Below are 19,019 nucleotides of genomic sequence, written 5' to 3'. Positions count from 1 at the left end.
GGGATGGGATGGGATGGGACAGGACAGAATGTATGAGAGAGAATGGAATGCAAGAAAGGTTGGGCCCAGCAATGCCCCTTTCTCACTATCAGCCATGGAAAAAGTGCTCCTGTAGGGAGACATGTACAAGAATGTTTACTACAGCCAACAATTAGAAACAACTTAACTGCCCATCACCAGGGGACCAGCTACATAAACCATGGCACATCCACGCTATACAATGCCATCATGCAACAGTTAAAGAATAAGGGGGATCTATATACCAACATGCAAAACTCTCTAAGGCATAGTATTGGGGGGGGAATCCATTGCAGAATGATAGATCCAATATGGTATCATTTATTTTTTTAATAAAAAATCAATATGACATTGTTTCTATGGATACACATATACCATATTTCATCAAATCTAAGTCCCCATGGGTTGTAAAAGGCACTATTTTACATACCACTAAAAGAAGAAAAAAAAAACTATCAATTAAACCGTGACCAGCCACTAATTGTAGGATTCATCTCAACGACAGAGATGGGTTTTTTTTGTTTTTTGTTTTTTGTTTTTGTACAACGACAGAGATGTTAAAGTGTGTCCTGGAACCTATGAAACACAGTATTACGCAAATTTGGAGTCGAAGGTCTTGAAGTACGCCAGCCAAACTAGTGACTGCAAATTAACATGGGGTAGGTGGTGGTGGGCAGGATGGAGACTTCAGCCGAATCTGCATCTGAAACTTTCACAAATGGAATACATTTATGTGTTAGTGCTATTCAATAATCTCTAAAAATGAACAATGAATCATGGAACACTTTATCTAAAACTAATGATGTAATGTATGGGGATTAACATAAGAATAAAAAAAAAAGAAAGAAAGAATCTCTAAAAATGTTTTTTCACTAAAGAGCGAGGAAAGTCTCCTCCGCCCCTCACTGAAAGGTGAGGCAATGCTGAGAGCACTGGACGGGTCCATGAGTCACCACAGAGACGGGGACTTTCCAGGGCGCGAGGCCAGGGTGGGGCTCGGGTGGGTGGGCGAGCGAGACACGCCAAGCTCCGTGAAGAGGAGAAGGAAGCGCTTCTGAATGTCCAGTGGGGACGTGTCACGGAAAAAGAAACAACAGGAAGGGAATTTGATTTGGGGAAAGAATTTGCCATCGACTCACAGACTAACACAAGGCTACTTGGGGGGCCCCAGGGTTGCCCCCCAAAACGGCTCCTTCATCTACCCTTGCTGCTCTCTGCAGAAGCTGCCTGGAAAGTCATAATGCCATCCTGAATGCATCACTCACAAGGGATCTCCTTGGACTCAAGCTTCTAATTCCGCCTTAATATCCAATTCTGTGTGTCAGGGAGAGCTGAACCTCGGCCTGCAGCAGCCGCGTCACCTTGCCTTGCGCACAAATAAAAATAGCTTTGGTGCTCGGAACACAGGTTCCCTTGCCTTATCCTCTGGGGGTCCCGGGAGCGGTGCAGCCAGCGAATGGAAACCGTGCGCGGTATAAATACATAATGAACAAAGAGGCTCCTCAGAAGCATCCTTGACCTTCCTGCTTTCCTTGACTTCGCCCCTGCCATTGTCCCCAGTGAAGCCATAAATGGAATGACACAGTTGAGGGGGGTGACGGCCACAGAGTGCCTTCCTTGCCAATTTCTCCAGTAGTTAAGCAGTAAATGGTGTTAATCGGAACGAGAGTCTATTCCGTTCTCCATTTATGCAAATAACAAAGTTTTGGCAGCTCAGACCGTGATTTGAACAGCTCCACCTGCCAGGAGCCAGGCCTCACATCTGACAGATCTGCTCCTCTGTTCCCATAATCTGCAGCCTGACGGAGCAAGACCAAGTCACAGACTAGTACCACATCCCAGGGAAAGAGAACACCAAAAGCCAAAAGCCCCACGGCAACCTGACAAAGCCCCAAGCTCCAAGACAAACACGTAGCTCCAACGCCCCCAAACAAGTTCACACGGGAAAAGTTCTCCTTTTATAAACTGGGGTTCATCCCCAAAAGTTGACTTCTCAGCAGCACCCAAGCCGGCCCCAGGGGCAGGGGCGATGCAGAGGGCGCTGGTCATTGGCCCCTCCGGATCCACCCTCCTCCCTTCTCCACCCTGCTCTGTGTCCCAGGAAGCTGACCAACAGGCTCCTCTGCTTTGGGGCTCCTGTTAGGTTTAGCCCAGGGGTCCGGCAGAGACTGGAGGGTAGGAAGGGACAGAGTCGGGGTATTTATTCTCCTGGCATGCTCCCTGGCTTGTCGCAGGTTGCCTGTCACCAGGGAGCTCACAGCTACAGGGGCAGTCTTCTCCAGGTTCCAGCAAAAGCCCCTCCGTGTGCCCCATTACATTCTCCAACGTGGCCAGGAAGTCCCGAAAATGCTCCCCCATCCCGGTTGGCCTCCCTTCGACCTACCCACCTCCGTAAAAAGGGCCCCTTATTAAATGCTCTTCAATTACCTCGTTTGAATGTACCATCTGTTTTCTGTTGGGACCCTGACTAAGGGGTATGTTTTAAACAATTTTTAAGTAAATGTGTCGACACAAGGTGTTTGTGAAGATGGTGATAAAAAGCCGTTAGAGGATGCGGTGTAAAATATGTCATCAGTGAGAGTGACACGAGATCAACAAAAAAACCAAAACCAAGATCAGTGGTGAGGCAAGTGGCCCGTGGCAAAGGTGGTCGGAGGGCAAAGCCTCCCTAGGTACCCACGCCCCTCCTGCCCCGGACTCCCCAGGCCCTTCCTTCTGTGACTCGGCACTTCTCCCTGCAGGTCTGCCACCCCCACCGTGGGGAGAACAAACCACCCTGGCTGGACCCCACGACATGCAGACACTCCACCGGTGCTCTTCAAATCCCACCCCGGGGACCTTTGGGTCTTCCCGTGCTCCCCGTGTGCACCCCAGGGTTTATTAGGCATTTGTCCATCTACCTCTTCATTACCCATCTCCCCTGCCAGAACAAAAGCTTCCCGAGGGCAGGGACCTGCTATATCCCTAACACCTACCGTGGCTTGGCACGTAGTAGGGACTTCATAAAAAACTAGAGGTCCAGCATGCAAAACATCCCTATCCCCTGGAAGAGCGGCATACATCCTCTGGTTTGTCTTTTGGTCTCAGGGTGCAGGTGGGACAAAGTTTCTGAGGCCAGGAAGGGAGGTGTGTTCTTGGTGGTACACCAAGGCGGCTCCTCTCCAGACAACGGGAGACTGTCCACAAGAATCCCTGGGCCTTAGCCAGCCACAGGAGTGACAAATGGAACAACCTGGCACCACGTCCGACAAAATCATTCAATAAATATTTCCCGAGCACCTACTATGTGCTGGGCCCGTGTTAGGCCAGAGACAGATACAGGCATGAGAAAGAGAGCACACCGCTGTTCTCAAGAGGGTCAACTTCTAATAGCAAAGCCAAAAAAAATCAAAAAGAAAATGGGAAATAAAAAGAATTACAAGAAAGGAAATCAAAGGGGACGATTTGACAGACGGTGAAGGAGAACTACTCAGGCTGGGGAGTGGGGGCGTCAAAGAGGGCCTTTCTGTGCAGGGGGCACTGGAGCTAAGCCACACGGGGAAGCGAAGGGGAGATCCTCATGCAAACCTGAAAGAGCATCCAGGTGGAGAGAAGAGGTGGAACAAAGGCCCTGGGGCAGGAATAATTAGTCTCGGGAGGAGGAACCCACGGGGAGTAGGAGAGGCAGGCCCAGGGCTGTGAAATGGATTCATCCTAAGTGCACCAGGAGAGGGGCAGAGTCAGGTGGAAGCAGCCCTGGGAACAGATGCTGGGAAGCAACTGGAAGGCCACAGACAGATGCCAACCGTCTCTCCTCCCCAGTCCCCCTACCCCCTGCCCTCCACCACCTTCTTGCCACCTCCTCATCACTCAGCCCCTACCAGCCCTCCGAGGGGTCAGACCTGCTCCGGGAGATCTGGTCTTGTCACCCTCTGCCACTTGGCAGTGCTGACAACCACACAGCCAACCACTAGGCCAGGCCGGGACTTCGGGCATCCAGGGTGGCGGGGTGGCGGGGTGGGGGAGGGGCCCGCGGGGGGGTGCTCCCGCCAGGCCAGTGGCCACGCCTCCCCACCAGCACAGCTGCCCCACAGCCCCAGTCTTCCCAGAGGACCCCCTCCCCAGAGCAATGATGTCATTCCCAAAGGCAGCCAAATTCTAGCCAGTCAACTCCAAAATAAAACTGTTTAACACAAAATGAAGCATTTTATAATCCCCTGTACATTTTTTCCCTAAGCTGGCACACACAGTGTTTAAAAACACTGCCAAAACACTCAACCAATAGTTCGGCTTTATTTTAGACCAGTGCCAGAGTTAAATTTCGGATTTCCTTGCTCCTTTCCCGGTCCGGAAACCCCCCGACCAGCACCCCCAGCCCCGCCCCCACCCCCACCCGCACCCGCACCCCCAGCCCCACCAAGCCTTGGCCGCAGCATCACAAGCAGTTGTTAACTCCCTCTCTAAGGCCAGGCCAGGCCGATCCCCTGCTGGCTGCACTCCTTGAACCACACGCCTGAGGCAGCAGGAGATAAATTTGGTTGATTTTTCATTTTGTTTGGGGATGTTCTTTATTTTCCTGTGTTTAGGGTGTCATTTGAGGGACGCCAATCACAGGATCTCAAGATTCGGAGGAACCCCTCTCTCCATCAATCTTGGTGCTCAAAGGGACAGAACCAAGACCAATTCAAGGGGCCACAGGGACACCCACTCTGGCCCACATATGAAGAGCAACTTTGTATTTTGTTCTTGCTCCCCCTTGCTCCCCCACTGCTTTGATGCCCAGCTTCGACCAGATCTCCCACTGCTCAGCCCCATCCAACCATACATTTTACCCAGAAGTGATAGTAAAGATACCAACCACTGGCTCACCTTCATAGGAGCAGATGGCCTCTGCACTGGCGGGACTGGCCATGCTCATCCCCACCCCTGAGGTCAGGTCACCTACTCTGGACTCTTTGGTCAAATAGCATAAGCTCCTTCCCTCTTTGGGCTGATGCTGCCTAACAGCATCCATCCCTCCCCCACCCCGTTCTTCTGCTAGCAGCACCCTGATTTCCTCTGGGGAACATCTCTGGGTCTGCCATTCAGAGCACTCCATTCTGCCTGAGCCAAAAGCCAATACAACATTCATCAGAGCCAGGAGATGCAGGAAGACTGGGTTCCAAAGCCTTCGCCAGGGTCCCTGGATGTTACCTGAGCCACTAAATTCCCCTACTTGACTGAAGCAAAATAGGGTTGAGTTTTCTGATACCAGCCACCGAGAAGCCTAACTTCCCAAACTGCAAGCATGGCTTTGAGGACCGCCCCCCTCTCCATCTTCCCCTGAACCCCTCCCAGCCCCGGTCTCTCCAGCAACACATAGGACTGAGCTCTTGCCTCCTCATCCTGCTTCTGCTGACACAGCCTCCGAGCACGCTAACCGTTTTGGCAGGGAACCCGCTATTTGTTTTCCCGCTCATACTGCTCACACGGGCCTTGGCCAGCACTCAGCTACACCACAGAGGGAACCAGGCGGTTCTTCAGAACAAAATAACTACATGCAGGTCAGTTTAAGAATCTCGTGGCCAAAGCCTGCGAGGGGCTAGGTGCTATAAAAGGTAAGCTCCAGAAGGCCAGGAACTACTGTCCGTTTCACTCACTACTCTATCCCCTGTGTCTAAAATAGTTCCCAGCTCATAGTAGGTGCTTTATGAATGAATGAATACATACCAGGGGGTGCTGTGATTCTAAAGAACACATTTTTCTTCTGAGCAGTGGTTTGCTTTCTTCTTTTGGGCGCGGGGAGTTGTAGCCTAAGTAAGGGACACGGGAAGAGACCACCAATAGCTTTCAGCTCTAATAAAGGACTCTCGGAGAACAATACTTTCTAGTTGCCCCTTGTACCCCAAAACCAGGTCAGGATCCGGCTGGAGGCTATTCCGATCTTCACTGACAGGCATTTCTCAAAGCTTTTCAAACCTCAAATTGGAGGAAACCAAGATTGATTACTTGGGAAACACAACTGTCAGGTCTTTACGCCCAACAGATTGAGGAATCCACACGCGCCTGCGGGAGAAAGCACCAGGGCCTCTCCGAGGGTTCCGGTCCCTGTGACCATCAGGGACAGCGGTAGCAGGCAGGAGCAAGGAGGGCTGGGCTAATGAAACTGTAGTCTTGACGGGAAAGGGACTGACCAGAGCGCCGCATAACTGACCCTGGGTTTGCTCAGTGACGCTGAGATTTGGGAGCCATATATGTATCCACTGGGGGAAACCACTTATTACTGAAATACCTATAGAACAAAGAAAAGCATCTTGTTATTGCAACTTTGGAATACTTTATCTCTCCCCCTCCTTCCCCCCCTGAAGCTGATGGTGGGTGATGTGACTTGGGGTCACCCTGGGTTTCTCAGGAGCTGGCACAGCAGACTGATTTAATAGCCGCCCCTCCACACCATCTGGGCACCTGAGCCACTCAAGCCTCAAGGCCAGACCAACTCTCTCCAGCCGGGGTCCAAGGCCTGGACACGATGTCCCGGAGGCCCAATAGCCGGGGGATGCCACCAGGGCATGACTTGCTTCTCCCAGAACTCTGCCCCCAAAGGGCCAAGAGGCAGAGGATCAGGGAAGGAAGAGTGGGCCAGCTTCTGTGGGAGCCCCCAAGGGAGGAGCACAACTTCCACGAAGTTTATAAGAATTCAAGTGTCCAAGTCCCTCCTCCGCAAGAAGCAAACAAAAAGTCCAGTCCAAATGATGCGAGGTTTGTGGGTCCCACACCAGTCCCCTGTCCATCCTGGGAGCTGCACTGCCTCCCGGGTATTACCAGCCACGTCCTGGGGAAAGGGGGGTGCACTCACTAAGCTACCACCTCCCTGTGACGTTGGACAAGTCCTACCTCACTGAAGAGCCTGGCCCAGTCCAGGCTTTCAGACTGCCTGGGGGGCTCCGGGGCAGGCTGAGGGGGCAGGAGGAGAGATGTAGGCAGAGCTCAGAATCCACAACACCCTTTAACAGAGCGCTCTACGTCTGCCTCCCTAAAATCCTGAGGTGAGATGGCTAGATTCCATCAAGAGCAAAGTGAATGGACTTGACCATCGATACTCGGCAATCTGGCATTTGATTCAACGACTGTATTCCTCCGTATTTGCCTGCACATCACGCCTTCCTCCTACAGAAGACATCCTGGGAGCCCCCTCCCCAATTCTCAGTCCCCATGGTCTGTATGGAGGTGCCCTCGACTGCCACCACCCTGAGCTACTACGCATGTCTGTCTCCCCCGGCCTCGGGGACGCTTTCGGGGATGAGCCTTGGTCATGGCTACTCCGCTAGGAGTCAACCCCAGGACTCCTGTCCTGGCGACTGGAAAGAGGCTGTTCTTTCTCGGAGGCAGGAGGGTGGGATCCTGAACATCTGGGGATGGGGTCTGTAGACACAGCCTTGGAGCATGTCCCTGGAGGGTCATGCTTGAAGCCAGTCTTTCTTCTCAGTTCCCTGGGCCCATGAATCTGCATTTTTTTGCCGGTCAGCTGGAGTTGAGTATGCACATAGCACGTTAATTGAGGACCTACTATGTGCCAGGCAGCCCAAAGGATCGTGGTGACTTCACTTTCCGGCTAGATTATACATTCCTTGTTAATAGAAACTCTCTTCTCTCTCTTTCTCTCTCTCTCTCTCTGTCTCGCTCTCTCACAAACACACACACACACACACACATGCACACACAGCCCCAGGCTCACAGTAGGTATGGTATCACAACTTGCTGGCACGACATGTACCTTCTGGAAACTTCCAAGCTGAAATGGATGACAGCAGGCTGGACTCAGAAATATAGACGCAACCAGCCTGAAGGCCAGCTTGGGATTTGTCTTTTCCTCCCAAGACCTTGAGATCCCGCTGGGTGTACATCCTGGCCCGAACAACAGGAAGCCCGCGGAAGGTTTGGCTGCTGCCAGGAAAGGAGAGGAAACCAGGATCCAGACTGGGCCGGTCCCGGGCCAGTCCTCATCTCTCTCCCAAGGCCTCTGCAGGGTCCCCTCACTGAGGCTCATCCCAGGGGGTGTTTGCAGCAGACGCCTTCCCCGTGTCGGGCACCTCACCTGAATTCCACTCTGGCCCACCCCGGACACAAAGGAACCCGCCCTTGGGCACAATGATTCAGAAACCCTTTGGGGTAGTCAGGCTAGCTGCGTGGGACAAAAGGAAAAGGAGAGCCCTCAGAAACCTCAGAACGCACGCATGGGACACACCGTTGCCCGTGGAAACCAAGAGACATGTGGATTCTTCCCACCTTGACCCCTGACCTCTACACTGTTAGATGAGGTGTCCAATTTTTGGAGAGACCCACGGGCCCCACAATGTGATAGCAGCATTCGCTCCACATAATCAAGTCGAGGGGGATACACTCTGTAAACCTGTGGGCCCCACGGGAGGTGAATAATCACACCAGCATCTGAAAAGCAACTCCCCTCCACATGACCTCCAGAAGCCAGGGCACAGCCCGAGCCCAGAGAGAACCACGGTCCCAGGCAGCCTGCCGACTTCCCAGGTGCCTTCTGGTGGGGAACTCGGAGGGCAGGGAGCAGGCAATTTAGGGAAGGTTCTGATCTCACCACGGGCGGGGTAGACCCAGACCGGCCGGTGGCTCACCCTGCCCATCCGCTTTCCTCCAAAATGGCAGCACGCTCACAGGACAACGTACACAATCAGCATCCTCTCGGATACCCCCTCAGACGACATCTCTGCACGTGGAAGCATCTCTGATTTATTTATTTATTTAGAGAAAGAGGAAGCGAGGGCACACATAAGCAGGGGTGGAGGGAGGGACAGAGGGAGAGAATCTCCAGCAGACTTCCCGCTCAGCGTGGAGCCTGGCGCGGGGCTGGATCCCATGACCCTGAGATCACAACCTGAGCCGAAACCGAGAGTCGGACGCTTAACCGACTGCACCACCCAGGTGCCCCTGGAAGCATCTTTTAAAGACCGTGGGAAAGCCAGCTATTTAAAGGCCACCCAGGGCACGTCACCTTACAAGTCACGGAATGCTTTTGTGGAGTGAATACCTTCTCCACTGCGTTACCTTTTATTTAAATAAACAGTTCCTACATCCCCAGCACCCAGAAGGGTCCCTACACATAGCACATGCTCAATACTTGCTCAATGAGTAAAGCATCTCTTCCTTCTCTAACTCCCCCTTCTGATGATTCATTCGTTGAAGACCTACTATGCCCAGGCATGGCTCACGGATTCTTTCTTTTTACAAGCTCATACCTGCCTAATTGCTGACAGCTTTTCCCTCATGGAGGTTGTGGCTCCCTGGCGACAAGAGCAACAAACTTTTCTTGAGCACCTACTATGTGTTCTAGCTATAGGCCAACACTACCCTGGGGACAGAGAGGAGAACAAGCCCTGGCATCAAGGCATATGTCCTTACCAGCACAGTGGGCTTGTAAATATTTGCCAATCTGGTAGGTTAAAAATAATAGGTAGTTTCTTGTGGTCTAAATTTACAGTTCTCGGGGTGCCTGGGGGACTCAGTCGGCTAAACGTCCAACTCTTGATTTTGGCTCAGGTCACGGTCTCAGGGTCGTGAGGTGGAGCCCCTCGTCGTCAGGTTCTGTGTGGAGTCTGCTTGAGATTCTCTCTCTCTCTCTCTCTCTCTCTCTCTCTCCCTCTGCCCCTCCCCCCGCCCCCACTCCCCCACTCCCACTCTTTCTCTCTCTCTCTTTCTCTCTCAAATGAATAAATAAATCTTTAAAACAAAGTTGACAGTTCTCCTCTTCTAAAGAAGGTTCCTTCCTCAATGTGTAAGATCTCATTAGTGTATCTCTTTCTGGTTCCACTTCTGTCCTTTGCGCACGGGAGATATTCAAAATATCTGAAGACCAGTGGGGCACCAACCGTTCCGAGCAGGGGCTGACCTCAGGCAGCCCAGACTTCGCCCTGCTTTCCTGTTCATTTATTGGTTCTTTTCTTAGTAGAGTTGGTAGGAGTTTCTTACACATCAAGGAAAAATATCTTTTGCCCGTGATATGTGTCTTTGGTTTGGTTTATTGTGGTTTTGGCTATGCAGAAATGTTTTATTTTTAGGTGGTCGAATATTTGTCTTTTGTTTTACGGCTTTTGGGTTTACGGTTATATTTAGAAAAGGCTTCCCCACTCTGATCTCATCATATTCTTTAAAAACCCACTTATGTTTCCCTTTAGTATTTTCAAGTGTTCTTTCTCTGTTTAGATTTCTGATCCATTTGGGATTTGTTCTGGCTTTCGGAGGAGAGGGATCCCATTTCCATTCTCCAGGATGGCTACAAGTCACCCCAATCCCGGTTACTGAGTGATCCATCTGTCCTCCACGGCAATCCAGTACACCTCTCTCATACACTACATTTCCAGTTCTGTTCACATCCCTTTCTGCTCTCTTTTCCGAGCCCTCATCCGTCCCACACCACTTAGATTCCTAGGGCTTCAGAATGTGTTTTAAAATCTGGTCTGGTGGGGCGCCTGGGTGGCTCAGTTGGTTAAGCGACTGCCTTCAGCTCAGGTCATGATCCTGCAGTCCCGGGATCGAGTCCCGCATCGGGCTCCCTGCTCGGCAGGGAGTCTGCGTCTCCCTCTCCCACTCCCCTCTCTTGTGCTCTTTCTCTCTCTCACTCTCTCTCTCAAATAAATAAATAAAATCTTTAAAAAAAAAAAATCTGGTCTGGTTACCAGCCCTCCCCATCGCTCCTCTTGTTCAGAATTCTCCTTCCTCTCCCTGCATGCCTATTTTCCTGATGAACTTTAGAATCAGCTCGTCCATTTCTAAACAAATCCCATTGTTACTTTCACGGGCTAAGTAAAGTTAACAGGTTCATCCAGGGGAAATTGACCTATTTACGATATCGAATCTTTCCACCCAAGAAGAGTCTGCCTCCTCATTTAGTGAAGTCTCTTCTGTGTCCCTCCATGGTTGATGTTGCTGGTTTGTTTGTCCTCTCCAAACATTTGAAAGGGGCTTCCTGGGTCTGTTGCCTGGTCTTTACACGTTCTCTGACTACCGTGAGCAGGATCCTTCTTTGCTCCGCGTTTTCTAGCCGGATGCCGTTCGCATGCAGGAAAGCTCTTGATGCAGGGGTATTAATTGTGCTCCAGCCCCCAGGCCTTTTGCACTGCGGGACGCCGGCTGACACCAAGGCGCAGCGCATGCTCCCCGGGGGCAGAAGGAAGCGGCGCCCAGCACATGTGCACTTGGCACTGCACTGCCCGGCGGCTGCCCGTGCCAACGCCGCTCCGTCCAAACGGAGCCAGTACGAGGGGCGCCCCAGGCAGTAAGGCAGGGAGGGCCCCCAGCCCTGCGGTCAGAGCAAGAAAGGGCCTGAGCCCGCACACAAAGGCAAGATCCCGCCAGCCGGCGGGCAGGAAGGAGGCTGGCAAAGGTGCCAACCTTCCCGCAAGCCCCAGCCCTGTAATGAGGGCCCACAGGTCACTCCGGCCACAGCTGAACAAACCAGGGTGTAATTAACTTTCCACCCGGCTTTTTACACAGCAGCATTTCACCTTGGCCAGAAAAGGCGGGTCTGCCTTTCCGAAGGGGCTGGGGAAACACTCCTCGGTCCCAGTCCTCAGGAAGTGGGGGGCAGCCGAAGGGGGAGCAGCAAAATTAACCCACAGGGAGCTCATTTTTTTTTTGCTGTTGCTATTTGAACAAATCCCTCTCCGTCCCCATCTTTTTTTTTTTTTTTTTTTTAAGTTGAGCATTCAAAAAAGCCATGTCTGTCTGGAATTTAGCTGGAAATCGTTCACTGTCCCCGGTCTATGTTCTCTGTGTGAGCTGTTCAGACCTCGAATCTTAGCTCAAGCTCTCTAACCTTCAGCAAGATCCCCTCACTCTCTGAGCCTCAGCTGCCCGATGCATAAAATGATGAATGGTGAAAAATGGGATCTCCCTGCTGGGACCGTTAGGAGGACTAGGTGGGATCATTCCTTCATCCAACAAGCACGTATTAAGCACCACTGTGTGCCAGGCACTGGGCTAGGGCATAACAGGAAACAAAACGTACATGGCTCTTGTCCTCGTGAAGCTCAACAGTAGTGGGAGAGACCGGCGATAAACACATTAAAAACTATCACAGAGGGGCGCCTGGGTGGCTCAGTCAGTTAAGCGTGTGCCTTCAGCTCAGGTCATGATCCCAGAGTCCTGGGATCGAGCCCCACATCGGGTTCCCTGCTCAGTGCAGAGTCTGCTTCTCCTTCTCCCTCTGCCTCTGCCCCTCCCCACCACTCATTATTTTTTAATCTTTTTTTTTTAAAGATTTTATTTATTTATTTGAGACAGAGAGAATGAGAGACAGAGAGCATGAGCGGGAGGAGGGTCAGAGGCAGAAGCAGGCTCCCTGCTCAGCAGGGAGCCCGATGCGGGACTCGATCCCGGGACTCCAGGATCATGACCTGAGCCGAAGGCAGTCGCTTAACCGACTGAGCCACCCAGGCGCCCCCCACCACTCATTCTTTCTCTCTCTCTCAAATAAATAAACTCTTAAAAAAAAAAAACTATTGCAGAATAACCACAGAATCTGACCCGTGTTATGCACTGTGTCGGGGGTGGGCCTGTGGGAACAGCGATCAGGGAGGCTGTGGCCCACATGTGGAGCCCCGGGGGGTGGGGGGGTGGCAGGTGCTTCAAGGATGCCTCTCTGTGCCCAGTGAGGAGCCTGGTCTGCGTCGGAGACCACGGAATGGTGCCTGGAGGAAGAAACCAATGCTTGGCTTCAACCTGGTCCTGAAGACAATTTCTGTTCTACGGAGCAAGCACCTGGACGGGCCCAGAGTTAGAAATCTCAGTCTTTCTAAAGAGACTCCATCTGCCTACCTCTCCCTACCTACGATGAAAACCCAAATCACACCAGTGGTGCACCTTTAGCGAAGAGGCTAGAGATCTCCAAAAGCTGTCGGGTGCTCCGGCCCTGGGGACCTGCCATATTCCATGACTGGCACAGTGCACATCCCTGCTGACAGCCCAGGCCCGACATGAGGGGGAACGTCCCTACGAGAGTAGGATCTAAAGCATTAGAACAGCACAGATCCAGCACCCAAACGTCTTCGGGCACTTAGCCTCATTAATTTGGGCCAAAGTAGCAGTCAGTCTAAATCAGAGAGTCTCCTGAAAAGGTAGTCTTCGTACCAGAAAGCCGTAAAACATTCCACCTGAGTCCAGACTGAAGGTCCACAGCTGACCTGCTTCAGTGAGCACATAAAAAATTGGAATCAGCCCCTGGGTAAATCAAACCTCTCGTACCTGCTTCTATGGTGCCCCAGGAATTTCCCAGAGATACTTTCTAAAGCAACTGAAGTCCTCTGGGCTTCTAGAAGATGATGAAAAACACCCCCTGCCACCGCTTATAGGGTCCACACGTGCTTGGCCAACACTTCACAGACTGGGTCAACGTAAACTTCAGCTCACTCCCTGTTCTGACATCGTTCCAGTTCGCGGAGCCCGAAGTAAGGGGGACTTTCCATCATCAGTTCAGAGAGCCACCAAATGCTCTGGCCATTGCCTCATCTGGGGCCCACATATGATGCTCCATGAGGCACAGACAAGCCCGTCACAGGCATCAAGTCAGCCTTTGTCCACTCTGTTGTAGAAATCCTCATCTCCTGGTGGACCAGTCTAAATTTAATATTTTTGTAGTATATGGACACAGGACCTGCAACCCAAGCTTCATCTGCTTGAGTGCTGCTGATAATGGAGAAGATCATGTTGCAGCATGGGAATCCATTCAGAAAACGTTCAGTAACAAATGCAAAATGCAAAATTGCATATGCCACTGACGCCAAGCCTGTAAACATGTCACCCTGTGGGCCGGGTCTGGAGGAGAACAAGGAGGAATCAGCTCCTGGGGATGTGAGTATCCACAGAGCAGACGGCTCTGGGCTTATCTCCTTTCGGGTCCTAAGGATGCAACATTTGATGCCTTGTGGGTTTAAGGCTGGTTTCTCCTCAGACACGAATGAGAGACAGCGATAATGAGAAAGACGGAGAGAGAAAGAGGGCTGGCTTCTGAAGTCCACGCTTCAACAGCCTCTTCTGGCCCCAGCCGAACCCCTCCCACGAAGGGACAATGGAGAGGGGGCCTTCTCAAGCTCCAGAATCTCTGCAGGTGAGGGTTCCTCAGGGCAGAGTTCAGGGGCCTTCCTCCCTCTGCACGTCCCCAATGCCATCCTGGCAGGAAGTCCCCCCGCTTCCGTGGGGAGCTTCCCACCACCTCGGAAAATCTCCAAACCTCAGCGACTCTCCCAGATTCTGCTGGAACGAGGCACTGCCCCACCCCCACCCCAACGGCCACAGAAAGACACAGAAAGAGCCAAGAGGTCACCCTCTTAAAGCAGTTTTCTGAAAGAACCACATTCAAGATGGCGCCCCACAAACACACCCCACCTCCCCGGGACACACCTGCTTGGTGAGGGGTGTGCAGTCTCCACATTCCGGCAGTGACTGCCCCCAGCAGGGGATGAGTGGGGACGAGTGTTGTTCACACCCGAGGCCTAATTCTGATGCCAGGAGGAGTGGACAGCGGGACTGACAGGTGGTGCTGCCCTTGGGCCCCAAATTCTCAAAAGCAGAGAGGGCCCCCCGCCTTCCCTCCAAAAAAAAACTTGTTTCTTCCCTCAGAAACATCTGCTGAGCACCCAGAGCCCGCGCAGCCTCAGCAGAGCATGGCCCTCTCTGAAATGGTCTTTGTCGGGCTGTTGAGGGTCCACCTTTCCCTCCGGGGTGACAGAGTGGCCACACTGCCCACCTGTTTCGTCCCTAGTCCAGCAGCTGGATGGCCGATGGTGAGCATCCAGCAGCCCCCTGAGCCTGGCCTGGGAGGACCTGCTATTGCATTTTGGCGCCAGTTCCAAGATTTTAAAGCAGAAGCCAATTTTCACATATCTTGTGCTAAAGCCCAACATATAAAAGACTTTTTAATGTGGTCAGCTCGGACTGGAGTGGGTATCAGAGCCCCCTCAAGTCAGACAGGCCCCAACGCTCACCCCAATAGTTCCAGAAACATCGCTGGGGACACAGTAGGAAACCACTGCAGATCAGAGAGTGTGCAGGCGGCCGAGGCAGGGACCTGCTTTGAATAATATGCACACAATTCCCAGTGGTTTATCCTGTCATTGGGTAATCCTCAGAACCTAAGACCTGGGGGAACATCGCTCCTGACATTTTACTTCCATGTCAGGGAGACTCTCCAGACTGGGTCACACCTTTACTGGGCGGTAATGAATTTCTCAGGGATGCTATTAGGCAAGGTCGCTTCCCATACTCCTTTAAGGAATTTCTGACTCCCTTCCGATGCTCCAGGGCTGGGGGATTCCTGGCTCCCACGTCCCCATGGAGGTCGTTAGTGGGGTCCTGCTAGGAAGCAGGCAGGAGTGTCGGTGGCTGAAGGCCCTGCAGACAGAGTTACCATGATGTCAGCCAGGCTGCAGCTCTGGAGAGAAGAGAAAGCCACTGGGAAAAGAGGCCTGCCCAGGACCGAAGGCACAATTTAGCTACTATTTCCAGCAAAACACCCCGATATTCGGCCTCAAAGCCTCACACTGGTCCTTTGCCACCTGGAAACACCACCATTCTCGAAAGTGTGGAGAGAGACAAGAGAATCTCCTTGGTTCTGAAGAACTGAGTGGTGCTGGGCATGGGGCCTCACTCCAAGAGCCGCAGAGACTCAACGCAGCATCACTTCGCAGGAGTCCTGAGGGGGCCTGGGCTGATGCTAGGCGAGCCCCACGGGTTCTTTTACACTCCGAAAATAAAGAGAATCACTTTTAATTAGAAGATCAATTCATTGATTGTTTTCCAAGTCAGGGACAATATTTCATTCCCGTATCGTTAAGATTCCACCTCAGTTCTGGGCTAAATCAAGAAATAAACAGGCCATCTACTATTTTCTCGAGCAGAATGAGAGCACACAGCCCAGGTCCTGGAGAGATCCTGGCTCGACCACCAAATCCCTAGGTGCCCTTGGTCAATCACCACCCCCTCTCATGCCTCAATATTTCCCCTCAGGCAATGAGGGGCCTGAAAAGCCAACCCCATATGTCCCTCCAATTCTGATCCTAAGCTTGGCCATCACCTCTGCCTGTGGTTGAAATTGCACAAATTCCAAATGACTGGGATTTGGTTTCCTGAGCCCCCCAAAAGTCCAAAACTGGGAAAATCCTCTCAGGTCCACTGTTTCTGGTTAGTTCCTCTCCCCTCAAACCGGCATCTGCAGCCTTGCATCAAAGGCCACCATGGAGAGAGATGTCGGACCACAGATGCTCTGGACTCCCCGCTCGGGGCCTGAAACTGTGTTGGCCCCTTGCCCCTGTAAGCATGGCTGCCACACTCCCAGGCAAGACACAGGCCCCCATTCTCCCACTCCATCCACCCCATAGGACCCAGACACACAAACATACATGACTCATGACGTCTTAAATCACTCCTGTAAAACCGTGGCCTTGGCCCCCTTCTCTGAGGCTGCCAGGACACAGGAAACAGGGCCATAGGCAGGTTTGGCAGAACAGCTCCCAGCCAGCCCTCTCCTGCTCAGAGAAGCAGGAGGCCGAGCACAGAGGTGGAACCAGGTCCCTTTCTGCATGGGCTCTTGTTGGCCTTTGAAATTCCCCCCATCCCATCGAAGCCCAGCCTCCGAGCTCACTCCTTCACGCAGCTTTCCACACTTAAGCTACTTAACTTTGCACTAACGACCTCTTAATTGCTGGGTTTCCAAAAGGCCTTGCAGAGATCCAGGGTGCAGACCCTCCGGGCTTGGGCCCACATTCTAGAGATGGCGGTTTTGGGGGAGGCAGCAACGGGGTGCTTCCCCCAAATCCCTGCCTGCCAGAAAGCTGTTGCTTTTATTTTTAATTTTATTTAAAAGGCGGATACAGGGTACCCAAGACACCACAATAAAATGACATTAACTGTAAAATTACATTATTAATTCTTTAATCTCACTTGAGGCTTCAAGCTGTTGCTATGTCCAATTATCCGTATAACCACCTGTCAGAATCCCGGCGCTATTTAGCATTACCTCCAGGACAGCGGTGGGCCCGGTGGTCCGTCAGGTCTGCCAGACACTCGAAGTCCTGCTGACAGTGATCGCAGGTGTAAATTGACTCATCCTCCATGTCTTCATCGTCCTCATTTCTCTCCTCTTGACTTGTCACGCTGTTCCTGTCTTCCAGCGCACGGCTGGTTTTCCGATCACACTCAGGCTCTCCTTCCAGGCCTCCTGCCAACAGGAAGAATACAATCCATGTCAGCTGACGGGGTCTTGGGAAAGGGTTTTAAAAGAATCGCCCAGCATTTATTAAGATACGTTTAATTACTCTACCTCCCAGGGTCCATTATTCTTGACACCTCTCAGTATATTAATACATGGGGGGGTTTTTTTTGTAGCGTGTGGTGCCATAATTCTCAACTAGGTGCTTTAATTCTTGGTGCAAATCTTCTAGGGGAATTTCCTGTCATCTTCCCCCTGCGCATGGATGCTGGGGGTCGTGACCCATCACGGAGGTGAAAATGCCTTTGCATTTTGTCTCCTGAAAACCCAATTCTCTTACACATTTCTCCAGAGCCTCCATCAGCTGCTCCTGATGCACCTAAACGTTTCGTTTCCTGCCCCCCCCCCCAAAGCCTTGCAATTTAACAGCAAGGGAGATCTCTTAGCCAAGTTCACCGTCCACACGGCATGCCTCCCAATGTGGCGATGTTGGCTCAGTTCTTGGCAAAGACGTCCTGATCCTGGAATCAAGGAAGCACGTGTGTTTGTAAGACCACGGATAGTCAAATCACAAGGTAAACTGCATCTGAGCCCTCACTCATGCCCTGGGATCAGCCTAGAAGGTGAGAACCAGTTTTGGAATCATTCAACCAATTTCTGTAAAATAAATCACCTATTCTGTGCTTAGCACTATGCAGACAAGTGGCTAAACTGTACAGAAAAGTGAGTTAAGGATCATGATAATGATGCCTTGCATTTCACGTAGTGTTCCACATGCTTTTTCAAAGCCCCAATTACATATGCATAGCCCCATTTCCCAGGCTTACACATTCTAGAGCTAAGAGGGAGCTCACACCATCATGCGGTCCTGCCCCTGCCCACAGAGAGGGGCAGCCTTGTTATTCCCACTTCATAGGTGAGGCACCTGACACCCAGGTAAGGGGACACGATATCCTCAGCACCCGACAGACGTTTAACTCAACATCCTGACTCCTGTCTACTGCACTTCCCCGCACGGCTGGGGGAAATGGAGCACAGCCTCAATCTGAGAAATTAATAGGACACATCAAGAACTTGTAAATCAAAGTGCAAAAAAAGCACGGTAAATATAACACAGAGAATATATCAGTAATCCCCATAAATGTCAGTGGATTAAACTTCCTCATTGAAGTAGAGAGACTCAAACTGGAAAATCTAAGAGCGTGTTACGTCGTCCACAGTCTGTCCTGGGAAACAATCTACCCATCCAGAAATTAGCACTGATGTGAACTAAGGAGAGAAATCTCTATCACGTGGAAGGGCGCTGATGCAAACCCACACACACAGGTAAGGAGGCGTGTGTGCACAGATGCGTGTCACATACAACCCTGCAGTTACAGCAAAAACCTTCAGCACACAACCTTTAAACCCCCGAGGACCAGCCACCAAAGCAAGAAAGAGAAACGAGGCAAAGAATGCATTCGATTCGAGGTGGAAGCCACAGTCCTATAAATATTTCAATTTAGAAACTGATAATGTTATACGGGCTCTATTTCTCCCACCTGCACAAAACACGCACTTCCAAGCACCCGACATCAAGAACCTACGAACACAAATCAGCTCATCGGAGAGCCAGCTGCCGCCTTCCGTGGCGGGGAACGTGGCATGACACGCCGCTTGCTTGCAACTGCTCGGAGGCAGTAAAAATCAATGCTTCCATTTGTGGCCCATCAAAACATCTCTCTTCTTACCAATTAAGGGATGTACAATTTTTAGGTTCTCTTATTATCAGAACACGCCAACTCCCGGCAATACAGAAATCCCATTAAAAGCC

General features: G+C 51.7%; 1 protein-coding gene across 1 annotated transcript in view; it reads right to left on the bottom strand.

Annotated features, from left to right (window-relative positions):
* ZNF423 (zinc finger protein 423) overlaps nt 1-19,019 on the bottom strand; it is a 277,830-nt gene that overhangs the window by 211,278 nt on the left and 47,533 nt on the right. Inside the window, exon 3 of the mRNA XM_035025261.1 lies at nt 17,015-17,215. Coding sequence (XP_034881152.1) covers nt 17,015-17,111 — 97 coding nt within the window. The 5' untranslated portion in view covers nt 17,112-17,215. The remainder of the gene's footprint in view (nt 1-17,014; nt 17,216-19,019) is intronic.

Source organism: Mirounga leonina, unplaced genomic scaffold, assembly GCF_011800145.1.
Source record: "Mirounga leonina isolate KUSES-001 unplaced genomic scaffold, KU_Mleo_1.0 Mir_180, whole genome shotgun sequence".
NCBI classification, from domain to species: domain Eukaryota; kingdom Metazoa; phylum Chordata; class Mammalia; order Carnivora; family Phocidae; genus Mirounga; species Mirounga leonina.
This window is presented reverse-complemented; position numbering and strand designations above follow the sequence as displayed.